At 36.4% G+C, this 26,991-nt stretch overlaps 1 protein-coding gene across 1 annotated transcript; it reads left to right on the top strand.

Annotated features, from left to right (window-relative positions):
• The first annotated feature begins 815 nt into the window (after window positions 1-815).
• Window positions 816-19,398, top strand: LOC120147747 (N-alpha-acetyltransferase MAK3-like). Its single transcript, XM_039161057.1, has 4 exons — window positions 816-1,062; window positions 1,153-1,273; window positions 18,054-18,109; window positions 19,064-19,398. The coding sequence occupies exons 1-4, from the start codon at window positions 829-831 to the stop codon at window positions 19,217-19,219; spliced, it is 567 nt and encodes a 188-aa protein (XP_039016988.1). The 5' UTR covers window positions 816-828; the 3' UTR covers window positions 19,220-19,398.
• The last annotated feature ends 7,593 nt before the right edge of the window (window positions 19,399-26,991 follow it).

Below are 26,991 nucleotides of genomic sequence, written 5' to 3'. Positions count from 1 at the left end.
GGTTGTCAACTGCATGAGAGCATGGTTACAGGAACATGGAGTGCGAGGTGGATGCTCGGATAATTTTACAGCTGATCGAGAGTGGTGATGTCGCTACTCATTTTTTGAGGACAGTTATAGAAGATATTTGAAGCCTAAAAGTGTTGTTAGATTCTTAAATTTCAACATATTTACCGTAGAAGGAAATTTTGTGCTGATATTCTCTGAAGAAGAGCTTGTTATCTTTAATTCTCTGCCTGTAGAAATCTCGTCCTTGTACGCTGATTGCAGGGTGGTTCCTTTCCGAGAGGCTTCACCGTGAGTTAGCATGTTACTGTTTTCCCTTTGTAACCAAAAAAACGTATATGGTATATATTGTTGACAATTTGAAAATGAAAACATAATAATCACAATATCAAATCAAATCAAAACAAAATAAAAGAATAAATTGTTTTTATATCTTATAACTGAATATTTAAATATTTAAAATACATTTATTAAAATTTTAATAATATAATATTTTGTTTTAATAAGTAACTAGTGTTTATTAAAATTATTAATAAATATATTTTATATATTAAATAAAATTTTTACGAGAATAACAAATATTAATGATTTATTTTATATATATATATATATATCAATAACGTATTAACTGTAGTATAACTTATGTATAAGGTTCGATTCCCTTAACCCCGTTTACATTTCACCATTTCTATTTTCTACTTCCATTTATTTATTCGAATTAAAAATTTTAATTAAGTGATTAAAATATAACTATCTCTATAACTCAGTGAATACACATGTAATTTTTCCATTTATCATAAAGGCTTTTAATCAAAGAGATTGATGCTTCTGTTCTGCTGCAGCAGAAAGAAACCCAGAGAGGGAGAGAGAGAAAGAATGGAAGGAATTCCCGAAGATAAGGCGGAATTTGATGAAGCGGAGATAGAATATGTTAGCTATGGAGGGGAGCATCATCTGCCTCTCATCATGAACTTGGTCGATCAAGAACTTAGTGAGCCTTACTCCATCTTCACTTACCGATATTTCGTCTACCTTTGGCCCCAACTCTCGTTCCTCGTAATATCTCCCCCACCCCCTTACTTTTAGCTTTTGCGCTATGGGTTTTATCCAAAGTTCCTTATTTTTCACGCTTTAAAATAAAAGCAGGCTTTTCACAAGGGTAAATGCGTGGGAACTGTGGTATGCAAGATGGGGGAACATAGAAATACTTTCAGGGGCTACATTGCCATGTTAGTTGTAATCAAGCCTTATCGTGGAAGAAGAATTGGTAAATATATATGTAGATGCTCGGTTTTGTCCGGAGGCTTCGTATCTAGTACACGATATAAATTTGGACCAGGGAAAGCCCAAATGAGCCCAAACCTGTTGGAGGCCCAGCTCAAGACCAATGGACAGCAGTTGTATGCAGAAAAAGAAAGAGATCAATGTTGGTTTTAGAAGTTGAAATAATCAAATAGTGGGAATTGAAAACTGTAAAGAGTCAGTTTGAGGGTATTAACCACTAAAAAAGAACACTATAGAGCAGGGGAGGATTCTACACACAAGAGGAGGAAAAGCACAAAAGATTTTTTTTCTCCTTTTCATTCGTTTTTACACACAAAATAACATATAAAAACATGTAAATAATATTTTTCCGGTATTCAAAGATCAATCGGTGTAACAATGGTCTTCCTTATCTTTTCCGAAAACAATACAAGCAATCCATAAACAGGTTATTTTCCTTGTTTTTTTTTCTTCTTCGAAATATTCAGTAATGCTATGTGCGGTCTATTATTTTGCATTCAAAACATAGAAAATAGAGAGAAATTTACCTAATCTATTTGTTGTCGGAGTCGGGGCTTGCATGCGTATGAGAGGCTCGGTTTTAATTTTAAATCTAAGTAAAGAGGGAATGTGTTGTTGGTCGGTTTCATGTTTAGTCTGGGCATTTGGTTCGATGCGTTATGAATCGGTAAAAGAGAGGGGTTTGGACAGAGAGTTTTGAGTGCCATGGAAATCTCATCGGGGCTTAGCAAAGGGTGTGACCATGGTGGTCACCATGGTTTTTGTTTGAGCTTTCTGTTTAGCGTAGAGGATGAGATGAGCAGAGAAGAGAAAGGGAGTAAGAGGCTGCATTTTTTTTGCTTAGGTTAGGGTTACCATTTGTGCTTAAGGGTAGTATTTATTTTAAGATTTTAGGTCTAATTGAACTGTACTCCCTCAAAAATTGCATGTTTTAATGTTTATATCATGGCTCTGTGTTGTTTTTAATATTATTTGAACATTAGTTCGTAACTATTATATATGTTTATATTGAATATATTTTAATTATTATGTTATGCATTTTTATTTATTTATTTGCACAATAGTGCGTAAGTGTTATATATATTATATTAACTAAGCTTTAGTTATTATATTGTACGTTATTTCTATATACCCTATATTGCATACGTTTAATTTACATATTATATTATTAAATAGGTGCATGTAATTTTTGTATGAATATGTTACTTTGCATGATAGCTCTTTTTGTATTCTTCAATGTATATGTGATCATATGACATTTTTTCTACAATTTGTATGGTACCCTCATGGGCATAACTCGACCTATTACATAATCGGACTAAGGGTAATACCCTTTTAATTTAAAATTGTTTCGAGTGGCCTGTCTTAACTGATTAGAGGGCCGTTTTGACAATTTTAAATTAAAAGTGTATCCCAAAAGTGAAACCAAAAATTGATTCGTCACCTAAAATTTGGGAATGAAAGAAAAGGAAATGTTCGTTTATTTAAATTTATCGAGAAAAGGTTGTTATAACTTTTAAGATCTGATCTCGACATTTGTAAATAATCGAACATTCTTTATCTTTCTAAAACGACTTGGTAATTTTAATTTAATTTATTTGAGTGCTTTTGAATGTTTTAAATTTACATTTTTATTTTATGGGATCAAAAATCAAATTGAATTCGAATTTGTAAAGTTCAATGCAAGGACGTTAATTAATCGATTAGGTACCGATTTAGGGCGTTGTGGGGGTGCTAATCCTTCCCCACACGTAACCGACTCCCGAACTCGGATTTTGGTAACGCAGACCTTAATTTGTTGTTTTAATTAAAATTAATTTTTATTTAAAATAGCAAGCATTTTTTGATGTCCAATCACACCCTAATCAAAGATTGGTGGCGACTCTTCGAACTGTAATTTTTGATCGTAAAGGAAATCCAAAATTTTTCGAAACGAGAGGTCTTGTAAACCACATTTTGTTTTTAAATTAAATAATTAAGAATTAATTTGGTTTTCAAAATCTCACCTTTTCACTTTTAAGGAAAAAACGTTTCGACAGCTTGGCGACTCTGCTGGGGACTTTTTTTTAGAGAGTCATGCCGATAGTCAATTAATTAATTGTCTTTGAAATTAAAAATTACAAATTCGTTTTAATTTGATTTTTGATCTCTTATTTGGTTTTTAATAAGTTTTGTTTGTATTTTGATTTTTTTTAATTTAATTCGATTAACAATTAAATAGTTGTACTAATCTGTTTGCTAATGGTTTCAGAATAATTGTTTGTTATAGGAATTGATTTTGAGTGTTTTTATTGTTTGTTTTTTTCTTTTCCTCACACACTGCACAGCTGCATTATCATAACATGAGCTAAAACCCCGCTCCGTCCTATTTAAGTAGGAGTGAGAGACTATGCCCTCGTGTGGTTTTCACCTCCGCATGGGATAGTGGATCGCTCCTGGAGCTCACGCCTTATGGTCCTCGTGATGGTAATCACCTCCGCATGGACATAAGGAGGTGTGTTCCCTCGAAATTGAACTCGATCCCCTAAAGCCTATGATGGGCCAGGATTGAGGGTTTGGCAGCCCAAGGGGGAACCAGCAAGGACAATTCGAGAACCTATTACTTTAGAACCTAACCCGGCATATAGTGAACGTAGAGCCTGAACTTAGGTTGAGCCAAACCCGAACCTTAAGAATCCCGTGAGGAGGGTACACAAGGAAAAGCTTTGTTGAGTCATTTATGTTCGTTTTTTTCGAATAAATGCATGCGAACTAGATATCATGCGGTTAGGTTTATTTTTTGAACAAGCATGCGAATTAGATATCATGCAGTTATGATTTATTTTTGTGAATAACAGCATGTGGGTAGGATTCTTGAACAAATTATTATCCCGATTTAATTGCTTTATGTTTACTAACCGATCTTTTGTTGTTTTTGCCTTGTTTCTTTTCTGTTTTGCATTGCATTGTCCATTACATGGTGTTGATTTGGGGTCGATGTCCATATAGAAGGCCAGTAATATGGAACGAACGGTTCAGAAAGAGGTTGAGGACAATGCAGATGTTCTGAGGTGGTCGGAACAATCCCAGTTGACCAATGGAGACAATGTGATGCCTGGATATGTGTCAGAGTTATTTGGTTACACTCACATCAACGTACGTCAGAATGATCTGAGTGAGCTAAGAGAGATATGGGGAAGATGGGAAGCAGCCGATAAGGAGATGTTTTATCAGTTGTACGTCGATATTCCTTGTCTTCTAGATGTTCCTATTGACCGAAAATGTTTAGAGCATTGGCACAGTTCTGGAATCCGGCTTATAGCTGTTTCACATTTGGTAGGGTGGACCTGACACCAACAATAGAGGAGTATCAAGCTTTGGTCCGTTGTCCGAGGTCCCAAATGGATAGAATATATACCAAGCTGCCAGTCACTCCTTCGTTTAAGAAGAAATTACTATTGATGACCGGAATGAGTGAAGATTGGGTAATCAGAAACATTAAGAAGAAGGGAGACAGTGAGTGTATCTCTTGGGCTGCTTTGAAAGAAGTAATTGATCATCATCCTGATAAGAGAAAGAAGCTTGACTTGTTTGCTTTAGGGATTTATGGGCTCGTTATTTTTCCAAAGGTGCTAGGATATGTAGACGTATCAGTCGTTGACCTGTTTGAAAGATTAGACAAGCGCGTGGATCCTGTTCCAGCTATTCTAGCTGAGACGTTCCGGTCTTTGAGTTCTTGTAGACGCGAGGGAGAATGACGCTTTATAGGATGTGCGCCTTTGCTGCTAGTGTGGATTCTGAGTCATTTCAAACATGTTGAAAGGGCACCAGGACGAGTATTTTTAGACGGTTTCTCACCTTTGAAGGATTTTCTTTCTAAAGAGTGGACTAAACCTTTGAAGGATTTTCTTTCTAAAGAGTGGCCTGGGGGTTTTACTGAAGAAAAATGGATGGTCATCTTCAAGGATATTAGAGATGGTGATATCGTGTGGCGAGCTTCGTGGAATATCTCTTCGGATATACTTTACCGATGTGGAGAGCGAGATTGGGTTCCTTTGCCAGGTATATGGGGTTCTGTTGGGTATGCACCGCTACTAGTTTCCAGACAGTATGATCGAGGCAGTTCATCCCAGCCACGTGGGACTTGGTAGGGTCGGATTTTGCATTCAAAGGAGATCAGTATAAGGTTAAAGTTAAAGGGGTTGCTGAGGCTTGGAAGCAAACTCGTCGTGTGAATCTGTTCACTTATGATCTCGAGTTATCTCAAGAGTACGAGCAGTGGAGAAGCGGTCGAGTAAACGACAACATCCCGATAGTGAATCCTGAAAATATTCAGCCGGTAGAGGAACAGTTGAGAGTGGTGCCATCTCCATTAGAGTTAGCCAAGCGCGATTTCGAAGCAGAACGGAGACAATGGAGAATGACTTTACAGAAGCTAGAAGATGAAGTGTATCAAAAGGGATTGGAGATTGACATTCAGAAGAGTAGAGCAGATCGAATTGAAAAAGTAGAGAAGCAACTTCGGCTGGATTTTGACGATCTTCGGTCAACTTATCAGCGAATGGTAAAAGCTCAGGCAGGTTCTAGCTCGAGTAAGTCTGTCGAATTGAGGCAAGAGGTGGCAAGCCTCAAAAGAGTAGCCGGAGAGAGTCAAGAAGAGCTCAAACAAAGCAGACACCAAGTGAAGATTTTATCGAAAGAAAATGATTCTTTAGAGCAATGGTTACAAAAGAGTCAAGCCCAGAATGAGAAGTTGAAGGGGAAAATTTCAAGTTTAGAGACTGTATTACGACGATACCGAAGCGGGGAAGGTAGCTCGAGCCGTGGGGAGGTTGAAAGTTTGAAGAGACAAGTGGGCGAGCTTGAAGCCATGGTTCAAGTGAGCTATTGATAGTTCCCTATGAGGGGGATATACAGTGGCATTTTCGATGGGAGCGAGCTCAGGCGAGAGTTAAGCAAAGAGAGGACTTTATTGCTTGTTACCTAGAACACGCGCGGGGAATAGCTCAATATTTGGTCATTCTATATGAGGAAGCTGCTGATGTGACTGAAGAACTGGATCCAGAGGCTGAAGAAAATCAGAAGATTGTAGAGTTGCTAGCACATGTACAAGAAATAAGAGAGATGGTGCAGATTTATTTGTGATATGTTTCAACTTTGTAATTGAATGTCGTTCTAATATAAAGAGTTGTTCTAAGGAGTCGTTCCAGGATCAACACCCTGCATTTTGCATATGCATTTTTAATACATTTAAATTTTTGCATCGTATTTTATTCATTCATAATCATATATCTCATATTCATTAATAAATATCAGCGATAACAAAATGACTTTGTGACAGAGTAATACTGGAAAATCCCAAGCATATCTACAGAACCAGGAAGAAAGTTATGGAAGACAAACTTGCCCAAATTGAGAAGGCTCAGTTGGAGTTACAAGATAATATCAAGAAAATGCAAGAAGATATGATGAATGCCCAAAAGGAGATGTTGTTTTGCGAGTATGTTGGAAGGAAGAAATCCAGAACATGGGAAAAGCCCTATGCCAGAAGGTGTAACTGAGGACCCACTTCATTATCCAGGGTTAACCCCAAAACAATCTCAGAACGTTCAAGTGACCCCTGTTCATGTCGGGAAGGTGCACATTAATCCAATCGGTGCTTCTGTTAACGTACAGCCTGGATCTAGTTCGTATCAGGAAGAACATCAATATCATCAAGTTCCGGACCTTGATGAAGAAGCCAAGAAGGACCAAAACAATCTGTTAGAAGAGAAATGGAAGCAGTTAGAAAGAGAGGTCAGAGCCATGAAGGAAGATACCAGTGTCTATGGATTTGACGCAAATGAGTTAAGTCTAGTTCCTGATCTGGTCTTGCCTCCAAAGTTTAAAGTTCCTGACTTTGAGAAGTTTGATGGTACTAGGTGTCCCTCTGCGCATATCACGATGTTTTGTAGGAAGATGACCGGATACATAGGGGACGATCAATTGTTGATACACTGCTTTCAGGAAAGCTTAACTGGCTTGGCAATCCGATGGTATAACCAGCTGAGTAGAGCTAATATTAAATCATGAAAGACTTGGCTAAGTCTTTTCTTGAGCAATACAAACATGTGAAAGATGTTAGGCCCAACAGAATGATGTTGCAAGGAATGGAAAAGAAGTCTAACGAGAGTTTTAGACAATATGCTCAAAGATGGAGAGATGTAGCAGTGCAAGTCCACCCGCCATTGGAAGAGGAGGAAACAAATATGCTTTTTGTCAACACCTTAAAGGCTCCTTTTTTCTTGCATCTTATCGGTAATCCTTATCGAAGTTTTGCTGATGTGGTTACAGCAGAAGAAATGATTGAAATGGCGATTAAGAGTGGAAAGCTCGAAGGAGGAGAGTCTAATAAGAGACCACCAACGAGGAAAAAGGAAAGCGAAGTCAGTAATGTGAGGCAGTACGATTCTAATAACATCACTGTTTCCCGTCCTCAAGGAGCAGGGTCATCAACACAAAATGATAATAGACAAGGGGCAAGGGACCAGAGGAGAGAGAGACCTCAATTTGATCCAATTCTGATGACTTATAAGGAATTGTTTCAGATTTTGTATGATCGACATGTGGTTTCGCCGTATCACGTGACACCAATACAACCTTTTTTTCCCAAATGGTATGATGCTAGTGCTCAGTGTGAGTACCATGCAGGGAACCCTGGGCATTCCATTGAGAATTGTACTGCTTTTAAGAAGGTTGTCCAAGCTTTGAGAACGAGGAATGTCATCAACTTTGGTGACAGTGAGCAGCCAAATATAGCTCATAATCCGTTGCCAAGCTATGCAGGGGCAGAGTTAATGCGATTACTGAAGAGAAAGGAAAGAGAATTGTAAGGAATGTTAGTGAGGTGGTATCACCCATGAGTTGGGTATGGTGCCAAATGGTCAAGGTAGGATTGTTGAAGCCCAGTTTGATGGGTGAACAGTTTAACAATGGAGAGGTATGTCTGTATCATAACAGTGAGGGACACAATATTCAGCAATGTCCTGACTTCCTATCTTTGATACAAGACATGATGGACAATAAAGAAATTGAGTTCTTTAGAGAGATTGCTGAAGAAGAGGAAGCGGAAGTTTGCGCTTCAGAAGGATCGTTTAAAGGGGTATACAATGCCAGTTGTCTCCTAATTATTACTCCCAAAAATCGAGTTGCTGAGAAGGTAGCCCCGAAAATGGTTATTACACCTCCATCTCCATTCCCATATCGGGATAATAAACAAGTGCCTTGGAGATATGATTGCCAGATGGGAGATGTAACAAAAGAGAATGAGGAAATAGATGAGGTGGGACGCTTTACTAGAAGTGGTAGGTGTTATTCTCTTAATCCACCTAAAGAGTCTGAGAAGAAGGTTGTAGTTGATAAGGGGAAAAAAGTTGATGTGCAGATAGAAGAGGATAAGCCTGTTATCAATGAACCAGTAACCGAGAGTGAAGCGGTAAAATTTTTGAAGTTTCTGAAACACAGTGAATACAGTGTTGTGGAACAGTTACACAAGTTGCCTGCCCGTATTTCTGTTTTATCATTACTTTTGAGTTCAGAGGCCCATAGGAATGCTCTGTTAAAGATTTTGAACCAGACTTTTGTTTCGAAGAGTTGCCCATTGAAAAGTTGGATCGTTTAGTTTCCAATGTACAAGCTGATAATTTTTTATCTTTTTCTGAGGATGAAATCCCTTCTGGGATGATGGGTAGTCAGAAGGCTTTGCACATTACAGTTAAATGTAAAGGGCATGTGTTGTCCCGGGTCTTAGTTGATAATGGTTCACTTTGAATGTGATGCCTTTAGTGACTCTAAAGAAGCTTCCATTAGATAGTACACTTATGAGAACCTGTCAAAGTGTGGTTCGAGCTTTCGATGGGACTAAAAGAGAAGTGTTGGGCAAGATTGATGTTCCTCTGAATATTGGACCAGCAACTTATGAAGTAGAATTTCTCGTAATGGCATTATGCCTACGTACAATTGTTTGTTGGGAAGGCCTTGGATTCATCAGGCCGGTGCAGTTCCGTCCACATTGCACTAGAGACTGAAATTTGTGATTGATGGAAGGTTGGTATGTATTCATGCTGAAGAGGACATTATTGCTTCTGTTTCTACTACTGCTCCGTATATTGAAGTTGATGAGCAAGCCGTCGAGTGTTCTTTCAGATCGTTGGAGTTTGTCAATTCTACGTTTGTGGCCGAAGGCAGGAAGATACCAAAGCCTCGATTGTCATACTGTACCAAGATGGGGCTCAAATTGACTCTTGGAAGAGGAGCGAAAGTAGGAAAGGGGTTAGGTCGACAGTTGTAAGGACCGGTGAATCCAATATGCCCTGTTACTAAAAGAGATCGATTTGGTTTGGGGTATCAGCCAACTCCGAGGGATAAGTTGAGGGGAATTAAGAAGAGTCAGGAAATGAGAAAGGCCAGATTGGCTGGTGAAGACCTTAGTTGGGAACCCATGATTTTCTCGCCGTTGAGCAGTATTTTCATATCTGGGGGACATATGTTTCAAGGGAATTCAAGGAATACTGAGGTGATGGTTGAGGATGCCTTGAGAGATTTAGGCATTAACGCTATAACTGATGATGAATTTGAGGAAATGAGAGATATGGGCATTTATCCTGCACCGCCGGGCTTCGTGTTGAATAATTGGACCGCGGAAGAACTGCCTGTAGTTTACAAATCTTTTACAGAGTAATGCACTGGAACTTTCTCCCTGTTGTTCATACCCTGGGGCAATAGGTGATTTTATGTAAAGGGTTAAGCTGTTTGTTTTTTCTTGCTTTCAATAAAGGATGCATTCTGTTAGTTCCAAATGGAAAACATTCTCCCATGCATTTCATTCATTCATTCTTTGTTGTATATATGTATGTATTTATTTCTTTTTATTTATTTTATATGGGAAAAGATCCTCCCATATGTATATATATGTATATATGTATATATATCTTCTCTTTCATTATTTTTTCAGGAGCTCAGATATCAATAATATGAATGCCAATGACTCTGACCCGGAGATTGATTTCGAGAAGCCTATATGTCAAGGGGAAATCGAAGATTGTGATGATGATGAGGGATGTGAATTACCTTCTGAATTGCTGAAAATGGTGGAGAATGAAGATAAGCAGATTCTACCTCATAAAGAGCCTACTGAGATTTTGAATTTGGGGACAGATGAAGATAAGAGAGAAATAAAGATTGGTACCACTCTGTCAGTTGGAGGTCGATATGATTTGATATAATTGCTTCAAGAATACAAGAATGTGTTTGCTTGGTCATACGAAGATATGCCGGGTTTAGATACAGAGTTGGTTGTTCACAAACTGCCAATAAAGCCTGAATGTAAACCGGTACAACAAAAACTGAGAAGAATGAGACCTGAGATGCTGCTCAAGATTAAAGAGGAAGTGAAAAAACAATTTGATGCCGGGTTTCTTAAAGTGGCCAAATATCCTGAATGGGTAGCTAATATTGTCCCAGTACCGAAGAAGGATGGGAAAGTTCGAATGTGTGTTGACTACAGAGATCTCAACCGAGCTAGTCCAAAAGATAATTTTCCTTTGCCACATATAGACACACTAGTGGATAATACTGCTGGAAATTCTTTATTCTCTTTTATGAATGGTTTCTCTGGCTACAATCAAATTAAGATGAACCCTGAAGATATGGAAAAAAAGGACATTCGTTACCATGTGGGGAACGTTTTGTTATAAAGTAATGCCGTTTGGACTGAAGAATGCAGGGGCAACATATCAAAGGGCCATGGTGACGTTATTTCATGACATGATGCATAAAGAGATAGAAGTTTATGTCGATGATATGATTGTCAAAGCTAAGACAGAGGAAGAACATATCGGGAATTTGAGAAAGCTTTTTAAAAGACTAAGAAGATGCCAGTTAAAACTCAACCCAAATAAATGTACTTTTGGGGTGACATCTGGGAAGTTATTGGGATTCATAGTAAGCCAAAAAGGAATTGAAATAGACCCAGATAAAGTAAAGGCTATTCAAGACTTGCCAGCCCCACGAACACAAAAAGAAGCCAGAGGATTTTTGGGGAGATTGAATTACATAGCTCGGTTTATTTCGCAGTTGACTGAAAAGTGTGATCCCATATTCCGCCTTCTTCGTAAGAATAACTCAGGGGAATGGAGTGAGGATTGTCAAAGAGCTTTTGAAGCAGTGAAAAGATATTTGTCGAGCACTCCAATCTTGGCGCCACCTATCTCAGGCAAACCATTGATTTTTGTATTTGTCGGTTTATGAAAATTCAATGGGGTGTGTGCTGGGGCAACGTGACCAAACTGAGAAGAAAGAAAGGGCTATTTATTATCTCAGTAAGAAGTTCACTGAATGTGAGACAGGATACTCACCCGTTGAAAAGTTGTGTTGCGCTTTAGTATGGGCTACCCGAAGGCTTAGGCAATATATGTTGTATCATACTACTTGGCTTATATCCAAGCTTGATCCCTTGAAATATCTAATGGGTGTGCCTGCATTATCTGGAAGATTAGCTCGTTGGCAGATCTTATTGTCCGAGTTTGACATCCAGTATGTAAACCAGACGGCAATTAAAGGAAGTGCTATAGCGGAATTCATTGCAAGCAGGGCTTCGGAAGAATATGAGTCGTTGAGCTTTGATTTCCCAGATGAAGATTTAATGGCTATTTCGGTAGAAGAAGCAGTGGCATCCACTAGCAAATATTGGAAGTTGAACTTCGATGGTGCTTCAAATGCCTTGGGATATAGAATCGGGGCAATTTTGGTATCACCAGAAGGAGAGCATTATCCTTTTACCAGTCGGCTTAATTTTGATTATACAAACAATATGGCCGAGTATGAAGCTTGTGTTCTGGGTATTAGAGCTGCTGTTGATCACAAAATAAAAATGCTCAAAGTGTATGATGATTCAGCTTTGGTAATTTACCAACTCAGAGGAGAATGGGAGACAAAAGATCCCAAGCTTGTAGAATACCGTAAGTTGGTAATGGAACTTGTTGAAGAATTTGATGAAGTAACTTTCAATTACCTCCCCAGAGAAGAGAATCAAATGGCAGATGCCTTAGCCACATTGGCAGCAGCGTTTAAGATGAACGATCATTCAAATATGATGCCCATTGAAATGAAGGCTTATGAGTATCCAGCCCATTGTTTTAATATCGAAGAGGAAGAAGATGGAAACCCTTGGTATTATGATATCTTGCAATATATAAGGTATCAGAGTTATCCAGAACAGGCCACTGAGAATGATAAGAGAACCATTAGAAGAATGGCATCAGGGTATGTGCTTGATGGTGAGACCCTATACAAGAAAAGTCTGGATCAGGTCTTGTTAAGATGTGTTGACGCGAAAGAAGCCAAATTGATTCTTGAAGAAGTGCATGAGGGAATATGTGGTACTCATGCTAATAGGCATGCTATGGCTAGGCAGATTATGAGATTTGGGTATTATTGGTCAACTATGGAAACAGACTGTATCAATTATGCCCGAAAATGTCACAAATGTCAGATTTATGGAGATAGAATACATATTCCTCCTCATCCGTTGCATGTAATGACAGCTCCGTGGCCATTCTCAATGTGGGGCATGGATGTTATTGGACAAATTTCGCCCAAAGCTTCAAATGGTCATCGCTTCATTCTGGTAGCCATAGATTATTTCACCAAGTGGGTAGAAGCGGCTTCTTACGCAAATGTTACCCAGTCTACAATATGCAAATTTTTGAAGAAGGAGATCATTTGTAGATATGGTTTACCAGAGAGGATTATCTCCGATAATGCGTTTAATTTAAATAATAAGATGATGGACTCGGTCTGTAAACAGTTCAAAATAAAGCATCATAATTCCTCCACTTATCGCCCAAAGATGAATGGGGCCGTTGAGGCGGCCAATAAAAACATCAAAAGGCTCATAGAGAAAATGACTGAGACCTATAAGGATTGGCATGAAAAGTTGCCCTTTGCTCTGTTTGCTTATCGAACTTCAGTACGAACGTCAACTGGGGCAACTCCATTTTCTTTGGTTTATGGGATGGAAGTGTTTTACCTATTGAGGTGGAAATTCCATCACTTCGGATTTTGTCAGAGGTAAAGCTCAATGAGGCAGAATGGGTCCAAGCTAGGTATGACCAGTTGAATCTGATTGAAGAAAAGAGATTGAAAGCTATTTGTCATGGTCAGATGTACCAAAGACGTATGATACGGGCACATGGTAAGAAAGTTCGTCTTCGAGAATTCCATGAGGGAGATTTGGTGCTTAAAAGGATTTTGCCTATTCAGAAGGATTTCAGAGGAAAATGGATGCCCAATTGGGAAGGACCTTATGTTGTCAAGAAGGCCTTTTCTAGGGGAGCTCTAGTTCTAACTGAAATGGATGGATCAGAATTACCATATCCAGTGAATTCTGACGCTGTTAAAAGATATTTCGCTTGAAGAAGAAATAAAAAAAAGAGAAAGAAAAAAGAAAAAGAAAAAAGGAGGAAAAATGAAAGAAAATGAAAAATGAGAAAAAAATGAAAAATGGTTAAAAAAAAGAAAAAAGAAAAATATAAAATGTATGAAAAACAAAAAGAGAAAAATGAAAAAAAGAGAAATAAAAGGAGGGTTCAAGACGAAAACCCGAAAAAGGCGTCTTGGAACCAAAGGAGGTCTCAAGTTGAAAACCCGCAAAGGGTGACTTGAGTTGAGTTTGAAATTCAGAATTCGTGCATGGTGGAGGTTCTGAATCAATTTTGGAAGTGGAAAGGGCTCCTGATATAGATAGTAACAATGACAGTTGGTGATCAGGGATGAGACTAAAGATTAGTGAGTCTCTATTGAAATTACCAAGAGGAATTGAATGTATATGAGATTCAATACTGGTTTAGGGCATCCAATGATAGAGATTTAGGGAGTTTAGAAGTAGCTCCATACTCTTAAGTATCACAATTTTGGAGATCTTTTTGACAGAAGCTACACTCGAGACATTCTAACGGCGTGCCAGTTCAAAAGCATTTGCATTATTGATATTTGAAGACGCCTACTCTTTTGTTCTTTTACTGTTTCCAGTAAAAAGTTTTCCATAAAATTACCTAAAAATTCTTTGCATTATATAAATAAAGAGATGTATTTTCTTGTTCGTTTCCCTTTTGTAAGCATCTTATTTTGAAAAGTTAAAACATATAGCTTAACTTGAAGTACATGAGATCATTTTGTATTATTGTGAAAAAGGTTTTGGAAAATGCAGGTATTCTGAAGTTGACAATGGTTTAAACATGTAAGCTTGTGTGGCTACGGGAAGCTAAAACTTTGGAGTTCGTAGAAAATTTCAGTCATTAATTAAGAAGTTGGTTATGGGTACTGGTGGGTTTTCAGGAAAGAAAGAAGTCAAGGCCCTGTTAAGCTGAGAAATATGGAACTGAGATTGTTAGCTGGGGTGAACTAAACGTTCTGTGCCCAAGATGAAGCCGAGTTCCATCAAGATCAAAAGGAGATAGAGTTCCTTCGAAAAAAGAAAGTGCATCAAATTGCATATTTGCATACATTTAGGCATGAATAGGATCATGGCACTCATAATTGCATGATGACTTAAGTATTTGTAGGTTTCTCAATGATAGTTGAAGATTGAAGATATTGAAGCATCGAGATGAAGATAACTGGTCTTGAGATTTTGACAAGAATGATGTTCATACGAAAATGGAGTCAAAGCAGAATCAAATATCCAATGGCTTTCAGACAAGTTTTCATGATAGAGATGAATTTTTAGAGATCTTATCAAATTCTAAATTTTTGAATATAATATTTCCAAGCATATGTTCATGATTGATAATGTTTGATTTTCAGGTTTGACCTTCAAAATAAGTAAATTTTAAGCCTTCACGAAAGAGAAGTGAAGCAATTAAATCTATAAGCCTTCACGAAAGAGTAGTGAAGCAAACTCGTTTGTTGAAGATTGAGTCCTATACTCTCTGAAGGAATAGGGAGCGGACAAGTTCGTTAAAGATTAAGTCCTATACTCTCTGAAGGAATAGGGAGCGGACAAGTTCGTTGAAGATTGAGTCCTATACTCTCTGAAGGAATAGGGAGCGGACAAGTTCGTTGAAGATTGAGTCCTATACTCTCTGAAGGAATAGGGAGCGGACAAGTTCGTTGAAGATTGTTCGAGTTCTATACTCTCTGAAGGAATAGAGAGCGAACACGTTTTATGAAGATTGTTCGAGTTCTATACTCCCTGAACGAATAGGGAGCGGACCCGTTTATTGAAGATTTTCCGAGTTCTATACTCTCTGAAGGAATAGAGAGCGGACCCGTTTTATTGAAGATTGTTTGAGTCTTATACTCCCTGAATGAATAGGGAGCAGACACGTTTGCCAAGGATTGTTCGAGTCTTATACTCCTTGAAAGAAAAGGGAGCAGACCCGTCATTAGAAGATTTTTTAAGTATCACTTATCCCGAAGTAACAGTGGAATAGTTTAATCTTTTGAAGTTCTCATGACCGGACAAACTCGATCATCTTTTGATCTTTGCTCTATTCTCGTTACATGATAATGAGTAAAGAGGGGCAGCTGTAGATGCTCGGTTTTGTCCGGAGGCTTCGTATCTAGTACACGATATAAATTTGGACCAGGGAAAGCCCAAATGAGCCCAAACCTGTTGGAGGCCCAGCTCAAGACCAATGGACAACAGTTATATGCAGAAAAAGAAAGAGATCAATGTTGGTTTTTAGAAGTTGAAATAATCAAATAGTGGGGAATTGAAAACTGTAAAGAGTCAGTTTGAGGGGTATTAACCACTAAAAAAGAACACTATAGAGCAGGGGAGGATTCTACACACAAGAGGAGGAAAAGCACAAAAGATTTTTTTTCTCCTTTTCATTCGTTTTTACACAGCAAAATAACATATAAAAACAGTGTAAACAATATTTTTCCGGTATTCAAAGATCAATCGGTGTAACAGTGGTCTTCCTTATCTTTTCCGAAAACAATACAAGCAATCCATAAACAGGTTATTTTCCTTGTTTTTTTTTCTTCTTCGAAATATTCAGTAATGCTATGTGCGGTCTATTATTTTGCATTCAAAACATAGAAAATAGAGAGAAATTTACCTAATCTATTTGTTGTCGGAGTCGGGGCTTGCATGCGTATGAGAGGCTCGGTTTTAATTTTAAATCTAAGTAAAAAGGGAATGTGTTGTTGGTCGGTTTCATGTTTAGTCTGGGCATTTGGTTCGATGCGTTATGAATCGGTAAAAGAGAGGGGTTTGGACAGAGAGTTTTGAGTGCCATGGAAATCTCATCGGGGCTTAGCAAAGGGTGTGACCATGGTGGTCACCATGGTTTTTGTTTGAGCTTTCTGTTTAGCGTAGAGGATGAGATGAGCAGAGAAGAGAAAGGGAGTAAGAGGCTGCATTTTTTCTGTTTAGGTTAGGGTTACCATTTGTGCTTAAGGGTAGTATTTATTTTAAGATTTTAGGTCTAATTGAACTGTACTCCCTCAAAAATTGCATGTTTTAATGTTTATATCATGGCTCTGTGTTGTTTTTAATATTATTTGAACATTAGTTCGTAACTATTATATATGTTTATATTGAATATATTTTAATTATTATGTTATGCGTTTTTATTTATTTATTTGCACAATAGTGCGTAAGTGTTATATATATTATATTAACTAAGCTTTAGTTATTATATTGTACGTTATTTCTATATACCCTATATTGCATACGTTTAATTTACATATTATATTATTAAATAGGTGCATGTAATTTTGTATGAATATGTTACTTTGCATGATAGCTCTTTTTGTATTCTTCAATGTATATGTGATCATATGACATTTTTTCTACAATTTGTATGGTACCCTCATGGGCATAACTCGACCTATTACATAATCGGACTAAGGGTAATACCCTTTTAATTTAAAATTGTTTCGAGTGGCCTGTCTTAACTGATTAGAGGGCCGTTTTGACAATTTTAAATTAAAAGTGTATCCCAAAAGTGAAACAAAAATTGATTCGTCACCTAAAATTTGGGAATGAAAGAAAAGGAAATGTTCGTTTATTTAAATTTATCGAGAAAAGGTTGTTATAACTTTTAAGATCTGATCTCGACATTTGTAAATAATCGAACATTCTTTATCTTTCTAAAACGACTCGGTAATTTTAATTTAATTTATTTGAGTGCTTTTGAATGTTTTAAATTTACATTTTTATTTTATGGGATCAAAAATCAAATTGAATTCGAATTTGTAAAGTTCAATGCAAGGACGTTAATTAATCGATTAGGTACCGATTTAGGGCGTTGTGGGGGTGCTAATCCTTCCCACACGTAACCGACTCCCGAACTCGGATTTTGGTAACGCAGACCTTAATTTGTTGTTTTAATTAAAATTAATTTTTATTTAAAATAGCAAGCATTTTTGGGTGTCCAATCACACCCTAATCAAAGATTGGTGGCGACTCTTCGAACTGTATTTTTCGATCGTAAAGGAAATCCAAAATTTTTCGAAACGAGAGGTCTTGTAAACCACATTTTGTTTTTAAATTAAATAATTAAGAATTAATTTGGTTTTCAAAATCTCACCTTTTCACTTTTAAGGAAAAACGTTTCGACAATATACATTCATTCTATTCGTTTCTTTAAATGGGTTGGATTCTTTTGATTCGAAGTAGAAAAATTGTGTATCGGATGGTTTCCTGTCAACTGTTATTGCCTCAATAGATATGTAGTCACAAAATTCATGTAAAACGAAGATGCTGAATGTTGATGCTTTTGCTTATGTTGCAGCCACTGAGCTCGTTACCAGATCCATCAGAATGATGATGGAATCGGGATGTGAAGAGGTACTGTATCTTTCATCATTTGTCCTGGTGATTTCATTTGCAAAGATGAATATCGAAGCTCATTGCTGTATCACCGATCTGAATTTTGAAATGGGAGTACGGTTTAAGTATGAATTATGTCATAATTGTTAATCTCATGCTGTTTAGGTAGCATAAGGTGCAGTGCTAATGTTTTTTTTTTCACTTGAATTATTTAGTTTTTTCTGAATATGAGTTTCATCTTTCATATATGTTGATGCACATGTATTTGTACACATTGTGAAACCAGTTAATTCTGCGGAGATAGCACCTCTCACCAATCAGTTAACCTTGTTTGTGTGTTTATAGACCAGGGCATTGTCTATTTTTGTGCCTGGTATTTGTAGTCTGAACTCTGGATTGATGATTTTGTCTATTTTTATGCCTAGTATATGCCGTCTGAACATGAATCGGTAACCATCTCTATGACCAAAGTGAAGCTTGAACTTGAATCATAAGCCATGTTATTGGATCAGCATCGCCCCAACCTTTATCTTTTCTGCATTCGAATTTTATGCTCTTTTTCAAAAACTTTGATAGTGGTTGAGATATCATAACTCTGATTCATGTTCAATTGGTGATTTCTTCAGCATTTCTCAACCTAATAACACCTTTCAGCTATATTTGGTTCATCAGTATCTATGCCTACGTATAAACTATACAAAGTAAGAATGTGTTGATTCAAAAAGGAAGGTATAAAGGGGTCTAAAATGATGTTACCGTTTACCAAGAAATATCTGCTGCAATTGGCAAAATTCTTCTAAAACATAAGAATTTGCAAAAACATAATGTTCCGAGTAATTTCTTCACCTTCTTAAGTAGATGGTATCGCTAGCATTATTATATGCCTGTCAATATAATTGCAAGTTCAAAATACATGGGAGGTTCATGGTGATGACGGTATTGACCATCTTGACATTTATTATGTTGTTGAAGGTAACACTGGAAGTGACAAATAAAGGAGCACTGGCACTTTATGGGCGTCTAGGGTTTATCAGGGCAAAACGGCTTTTCCACTACTACTTGAATGGCGTTGATGCTTTCCGGTTGAAGCTTTTGTTTCCTCCTCCTCCTCCTTGCCAAGAGTTATAACCTTCACTATACACTTGAAGAATGTGCAGTGCTGATGTATTACTAAGGTTAGTGTTTTAAACTACAGATTTCATAGTTATGGTTGTACTTTCCATCCTTAGATTTGTTCTTTACTGTATCCCTTTATAAAATGTTTCAGTGTTCTGCTATCTGGTTCTGTTAGTTTAAGGCCTTTTTTTATATTTTCATTTAATACTCTAAAAATAATTAATAAAGTTTTCAACTCGTCTTGATAATATATTCTAATGTTCAAGGGTGCCCATGTAGGTGTACACAATACTCTATTTTGAAAAGATATGTCTAACAAGATTTGTTGTTTAAGTTCATTCGAGGGATTAATATGGCATGCCAACAGAGTAGTCTTACTAGTTACTTGATCAAAAAGATTAGTTTTTGTTTAGATAGTTGAACGGATAAACGTGGAACACTCATAGTTCATATAAAAGAACCCTCTAAGTTTGTATTTTCTCAAGTGAGTAAATTAGTTTAGCAATTGAGTAAATTAGTTCTTAAAAATGTAATTAATAACGGTGTTAATTGATTTCACGGAGGTGTGTCTATCTTAGAATCTTTAAGGTTTAAAATAGTGTTATATAAAAATGTCTTAATTATGTTGACCTAAGTGGTTAAGGGACTCGTTATCATTTTAGAGGTCACAGTTTTGAGCACCGTTAGGGGTAAGGCGTTCATAGTTAATTGGTTGAGAGTCTTTGAACAAATACTGTCTTGTTACCTTAGATGTAAAAAAATACTATTGTAATTTTTTATTATAATTTTAGATATTTTTTAATAAAACTAATAACTTCTACTTGTTTAAAAATGTTTTTAGTTCGCATTATATGTAAACTTAATTTTTTTTTTAATTTAATTTGATACCTGAGTTTTTAAAAGTAAGTTTGATAGAGTTGATGTGTATAAAAATGAAAGGGATTTTTTTTATGCTTCTTTCTCTTTGTTCTCTTCTTCTCTCTCACCAGCCCTCAAACCAAGGTCATGTGGCTCGTGTGCTCTGACCGAAACACACCAAAGGCAACAAGCCGGAGCAAGGGCCGGTAAAACGAAAGGGATTTGACACGATGTTTTTTTGTTGTTGAAAAAAAGTGATAAATTGGTTATGATATGTCTACTATGCACATCGTATAGATAATTTATATTCAGTTTAACAGTACCTAAAATTCTTAATTTCTTTTAAAAAAAATTCAGATCTTCTGAATTTATTTTGTACTTATTGTTGCTCAAATAAGAGGAAAGCCGAGTGGCCTAAGAAAATCTAAAAGGAAGTTGAATCGAAGTGAAGATACTTGTTTTTTTTCATTTAATTACTATTATTATTATTATTATTATAAAATAAATAATTATTTACAAATGTTATTACAGGCCCAATCAAGACTAGACCGACCCAGTTACAAAAGACTCAACTGGCCCAAACCTAACATAAACCCTAAAATCCATTTAGGGTTTGATCCCAACTTCAGTCGCCACTCATCTCTAAGCCGTTAGATCAGATCTTGATCCAACGATCCAAGGACCTCTAGATGCAAACCCTAGGGTTATGATACCCTAGAGACCACGCGGTGCCGCCTCTGTCTCCAGCTATCCCACGTCGACATTCTAGCTGTCGCCGCCCTCAAAGAAGCCTCCAGAAGCGTCACTGAGCCATCCACATTGTTACCCTATGGTGCACCACCATAGTTCGGTGACTCACCGAGCGCCATTCCATTACCCGTCCGATGAACGTCTCGACGAGGCTATAAAGCCTCGGTTCACCTGCAAACAAAAAAAACCCACGACAGCAACCCAAGAGAAAACAGAAAGTAAAAAAAAGAGATCCAACAGCCACAGAGAAAAAAAAAGCAATCCAGCAACCACAAATCACCAAAACAGCAAGGAAAAGAGAGAAGAGAAACTTACCGAGGGAACATGGTCATCAGAGCCTTCTTGCGCCGTCGGAAAGCCAAAGGTCAAAGGTAAAAAAATTAGATCTACGCATTTTAGTAGTATTTTAGGCTAAAAAAACCTCCGGATTTAGCTTTAGGGGAAACTAGGCTTTAATTTGGGGTGGGTTTTGTAATTTTCGGCCACCGGATGTGGTGGCCGGTGGCGGATTTGGCGGTGGCCGATCGGAGATCGTTTCCCTCCGGTGAGGGAAATTAAGAGAGAAGGGAGAGAGCTCTTCTTCTCTCATTTTTGAGAGAGAAGAAGAAGAGAAGAAATAAGGATGCTGGCCCTTCGGGCCAGCCGTTTGGGGAAATATATATCCCTTCCCGAACGACGTCGTTTTGGGAAGGGTATATGCGTAATTTACACGTATGGACAAACCCTTTCCACAATCATCTTAGTTTTGTAACATTCCATTTTAGTCACTGAAATCATTTCCTATATATCGTGATTTAGTCTTTTAATTTTATTTTCTTATAATTTAGTCCTGACCGAATATTTATATAAATAATTAAGGTAAAATATGTATTTAGTCCTTACTCTTTCAATAATATTTATTTTAATCCTGACTAGTAATTTAGGTACATATTATAATTAATCCCTTAAACTTTATTAAAATTTATTTTAGTCCCGTATTAATTTTTTAGGGTTAAACTACATTTTTAATGTATATACTACATAATATTTATAACTATGGCCATTAATTGTTTATATTCTATAATTTAATAATTAAATTTTATATAATTTTGACCATAAGTTTTATATATTTTGTGATTTAATTCTATAATTGTAATTTCTTTTATATTTTAGTTATTTATCATATTTTTTATTATTATTACTTAATCATATATATATATAAATATTATTTATTCAAAATCTTATTTATAAATTTAATATAGAATACTTTTTATTATAAGCATGTTTTAATTTAATATTAAAGAAAATGACTGTCTTAAAACACCTAGAAGTCCGTTTTCTGATTTTTTTACTCTATAAAATATATATTAATTTTTTATTAATATTTATTTAATATCGAAGAAAAGTGATGTCTTAAGGCACCTAGAAGTCCTTTTCTGATATTTCTTAATAAATAAATATTTTATTTATAAATTAATAGATTTTATTAAAGATACTAATAAATTTGAAATAATAAGATTATAAATTAAATATATCTTTGAAATTTTAAATTTCCAATAATAAGACAATTTATAATTAATAAAGTACCAATTGTGGGCGTTATAGGGGTGTTAATCCTTCCCTAAACGTAATCGACCACGAATCCTGTTTTACTAAAATTTTTGGTTATACGCAGATCAATTTTATCTTTTAAATTATGTTTTATTCAAAACTATTTTAAAACATTGTTTTTCCAAGTATTTGACCTACCTAACCCTAAAAGGTCAATAGCAACTCCCAAAATTTTTTTTAAATCAAAATCATTTTTATCCACATTAATTTTCTCCGTCAAGTAAAAATTCGTGCCCGGACGAAAACCGGTGACGACAGCTTGGCGACTCCGCTGGGGACTGGTCAAGCTTTTAAAAATAATTATAAATTGTCTCTATTAATTATAAATTAAAAATTCATATATTTAATTTATAATTCTTTCTTTTCAAAATTTTTATATATACTTATTATTTTCATAGTATTTATATATATTATTTTATTAATATTTCATTTTATTTGCAAGTATTTTATTTCATTATTTATTTTTCTGTCAGAGGTTTGAACATTTCTCCTCACACACAACACTTGCATTGCATAACATAAAGCTCTATAATTAAGTTTGTCCCTTTTAAGTGGGAGTGAAAGCGACGTCTTCGTGAGAATTTATTCTCCGTGTCAGACCTAGCAAGTAACTTTCGGGGTTCATATGCTCTATGTCTTCGTGAGAATTTATTCTCCGTGTCAGGCATAGAGAAATATCCCCTCGAATTGAACTCAATCCACTTTAGTCTGTGATGACTAGGATTGAGGGTTAGCAGCCCAAAGGGGCACAAACAAGGACAATTCGGGTACCTTTATTCTTAGATCTGAAACCCTGCATATAATAAACCCTAGAAACTCTTCCGATTTGAAGTCATGAAGAAATTTTGTCCAAAATAGGTGTACACACAGGAGAAATGAATTTAACTTTTCCTTTTAATTTATTTATTTGTTTTCTTACTGAATAAATTGCATGTGAATTTAAATTATTTAAAGTATGAAGAAAGCATGTTTAAATAAAGATATTTAGGTAGACCTTATTATTAAATTATTTTTTCCTTTATTATGTAAACTAATTCATTTTTTTTTGTGTTCTTTATTTCTTCTGTTTGCATAGCATCATACATGATAAAAGGCATTGATCCTCGTGTTAATTGTCTCATTGGAAAACCTTCATCCATGGATAAAAAGTGTTTAAATCAAATAGTTCTAAACTCAGAAGTAAGACAGTGGGCTGAGGACTTACAAAGACAAGGGGGAGACAGTCTGTAGGATGACTATGTATCTGAGTTAGCTAGTTATGCTCCAGTTTCGCCAAAAAGAAATGATATGCAAGATTTGCGAGGCATTTGGGAGAGTTGGGACTCAAACAAAAAGTTGCAGTTTTATCAGACTTACGGAGACATCCCATATTTGCTCTATGTCGAAGTTGATGATGACTTACTTCGAGCCCTAATTCAATTATGAAATCCAGGGTACAATTGCTTCACTCTCAATAAGGAGGACTTGGTTCCTACTATTGAAGAGTACACAACTTTGCTACATATAGAAGGGGTTTGGAGAATCGAATTTATTCAAGGTCAATTAAAACTCAACCTTTTCGAGTTAAATTAGCAAAGATTGCCGGAGTACGAGAGGAATGGGTGGTATCCCGTACAAAACAAAAGGGCGAAAGCGAAGGCATTACTTGGACCAACATTAAAGAACTTATTCAGAGTCATCCAGACACTAAAGTACGATTCGATCTCTTTGCTCTGGGTATGTATGGTATGATCATCTTCTCAAAAGTATTGGGATATATTGAAGCTGCAGTAGTAGATTTGTTTGAGCAGCTACCAAAAAGGGTTAATCATGCTTCTGCAATTCTAGCAGAGACTTTCAGATCGTTAAACGCTTGTAGAAAGCTATGAGGTGGACGATTCTCAGGGTGTGTCCAATTGTTATATGTCTGGATCCGTAGCCATTTTTGGAGGACAGAAAAGGTTTCATACTGGCGCTTTAATACGGACTACTCACTATTGAAAGAATTTCTGGAGCAAGAATGGCCGAAAGAAATTACGAAAGATATGTGGATTAATGCCTTTCAAAATCTGCAAAGCGATGACATTGTTTGGCGAGCCCCGTGGTAAATCCAAAGGGAATTCTTTTACAAATGTGGTGATTACAACTGGGTAATGCTGCTCGGATTGTGGGGAGGAATCGGATATGCACCACTTCTGGTCATAAGACAGTATGAAGGTCGTCAATTTGTTCTTGTCACTGCTGGATTACATTCGTCTGAGTTCGCATTCCACAGAAAAAATTATAAAAGAAATATCATGGAGGCCTTTACAGCTTGGAAAACAACTTTTTGTATCCGAGCTAAAGCAGCAAAAGAAATGTTAACTCCTGATTATGAGGAATGGAGATCTGTCAGGAAAAATGAAAATATCCCTCTACCAGACCAAAATGAGGATATCTCTATGGAAGATCGCATTAAGGTGGTTCCATCAGAGATTGAAATCCTGAGAGCTGAGTTTGAAGCAGAAAGAGAAGGTTGGTCGAGAGAATTAGAGCAAATGAGACGAGATAAAGCTATGTTGGGTGTTGACATTGACTTTCATTCATCACAATGTGCAATGTTGAGAGAAAACAAAGAAAAAGTTGATGGTGAATTCAGAACGTTAAAGAAAAAGTACCAGGAGCTATTCAAATCCCGGAGAGCATCAGGACCGAGCCGATCAACAGTACAGATGACCAAAGAATTGAACATCGAGAAAAGTCGAGTTGAAGATTTGAAAGGAAAGAATAACCGTCTACTTAAAAGCCTTGAGAAAGGAAAGCAGAAAATGGAAAATTTTGAGGTTGACAGAAGAGAGCGAATTATAAAACACAAAACTGAACACTGCGAGATCATGAATGAAACGCAGAGAGAAAGGTATCGAGCCAAAGATTTAGAAGAAATAAAGAACGACATGCTTGAGAAATTTGAAGGTGAGAAAAATACCATGTTCAAGGGATTTGAATCTGAAATGAACCATCTGATTGACGAACTTGAAGTTAGGAGCCAAAGGATTGAAGAGTTCGATGTTGAAAAAGAAAAATGGGAGCTGGAAAAGAAGAATTTCAACACCAAACTTGAGGTAGAGCAAGAAGTGGCTAGCAATTGGATGAAAGATGCAGAAACAAGAATGTTCAAATCCAGAAGCTTAATCAAAAGACGCAAGAAGCACGAACAAAACTTGAAGAAGATCTGGATCAGTCTAGAAACAAAAACTCGGAGTTTAATGCTTACATTTTGCAACTTGAAGAGTCATTATATCAAGAAAAGGTTCGTCTAGGACCTAGTGATCGTAAAGAAAGTAATGAGGAGAGTGCTTCACTGCGAAGACACATTAGAGATATTGAAAAAACTCTACACAATTGTCAAGTCAGAATCACTGAGTTAGAGCAAACTCTCGAAGGAACTAATGAACAATGGAAAAAATCGACTGATTTCTATGTAGAAAGAACTGAAGAAAGAAGCAATATGGTATTCGAGGCCATGGTACAAATGAGCGAAGTTGCCAGATATGTTGGGGAGCTAGCTGTTGAAGCAAAAATAATTGAGCATCACGTTGATCCAATTTCTAAGTTCGGAAAGAAGATGTCATGGCTAATGAAAGAAATTATAGAGTTTAATAGGAAAGCTACGCCTTATATGTAGTTATGAACTATTATAAAGAAACTTTTGTATGCCGATGAAAGTTGTTCTATGACAGTTAACTTTTTGGGATTAATACCTTTTGCATAAATGCATTTTGCATACATTCATTATTCATTGCATTATTTTCTTAATGTATAATTTTTATTATTAAGATAACATTCATTAATTAAAATTTGAAAAAATAATATCAAAAGAATTTTCAATCGCAGTTATTCTGGCCAAACGAGAAATACAACATCACTACGGTACTAGACAAGCTACTAAGAAAATTATGGAGGATAAAATGCAACGTATTGAGGAACATCATAATAAAGAACAAGCAGAGATGAGAATGAAGCTAGAGAAAATTGAAGCCAGTATTGCAAACTCACAAGATAGCATGATGCAGAAAATAGAAGACATGTTTAAAAAGCAGGCTATCATTGGAAAAATACATGAAAATCCTGTATCTTTCGACCAAGAACCTATGTATCCTCTAGGTTTCCCACCAGAACCAATTTATCACTCTGGTACTACACCTATACAAATCAATGCCCGCACATAAGCACTTCAAGAGGCCAAACCACATGAAAATCAACAAGTGGATCCTGCATCTTCAAGCAAAAATCCACTTATATCAGATGTGAAAATAGGGGATTTTAACGCTGAGCATCTAATCCCAGATTTGAATGAGCTGAATGAGAAAGAAAAAGTAAATGAAGAATTGACCAGATAGATCAGGAGCTTAGAAGAACGAATGAAATCCGTGGAAATAACTGAATCATTCTATGGGTTTGACGCTAGTGAGTTGAGTTTGGTTCCAGACCTAATCCTCCCCATCAAGTTCAAAGTTCCCGAATTTAATAGATATGACGGTACCACATGCCCTTCATCCCACATTACTATGTTTTGTCGCAGAATGACAGGATATGTGAAAGACGAGAAATTGTTAATTCACTGCTTT

This window comes from Hibiscus syriacus, unplaced genomic scaffold (assembly GCF_006381635.1).
Source record: "Hibiscus syriacus cultivar Baekdansim isolate YM2019G1 unplaced genomic scaffold, ASM638163v2 tig00110940_pilon, whole genome shotgun sequence".
NCBI classification, from domain to species: domain Eukaryota; kingdom Viridiplantae; phylum Streptophyta; class Magnoliopsida; order Malvales; family Malvaceae; genus Hibiscus; species Hibiscus syriacus.
This window is presented reverse-complemented; position numbering and strand designations above follow the sequence as displayed.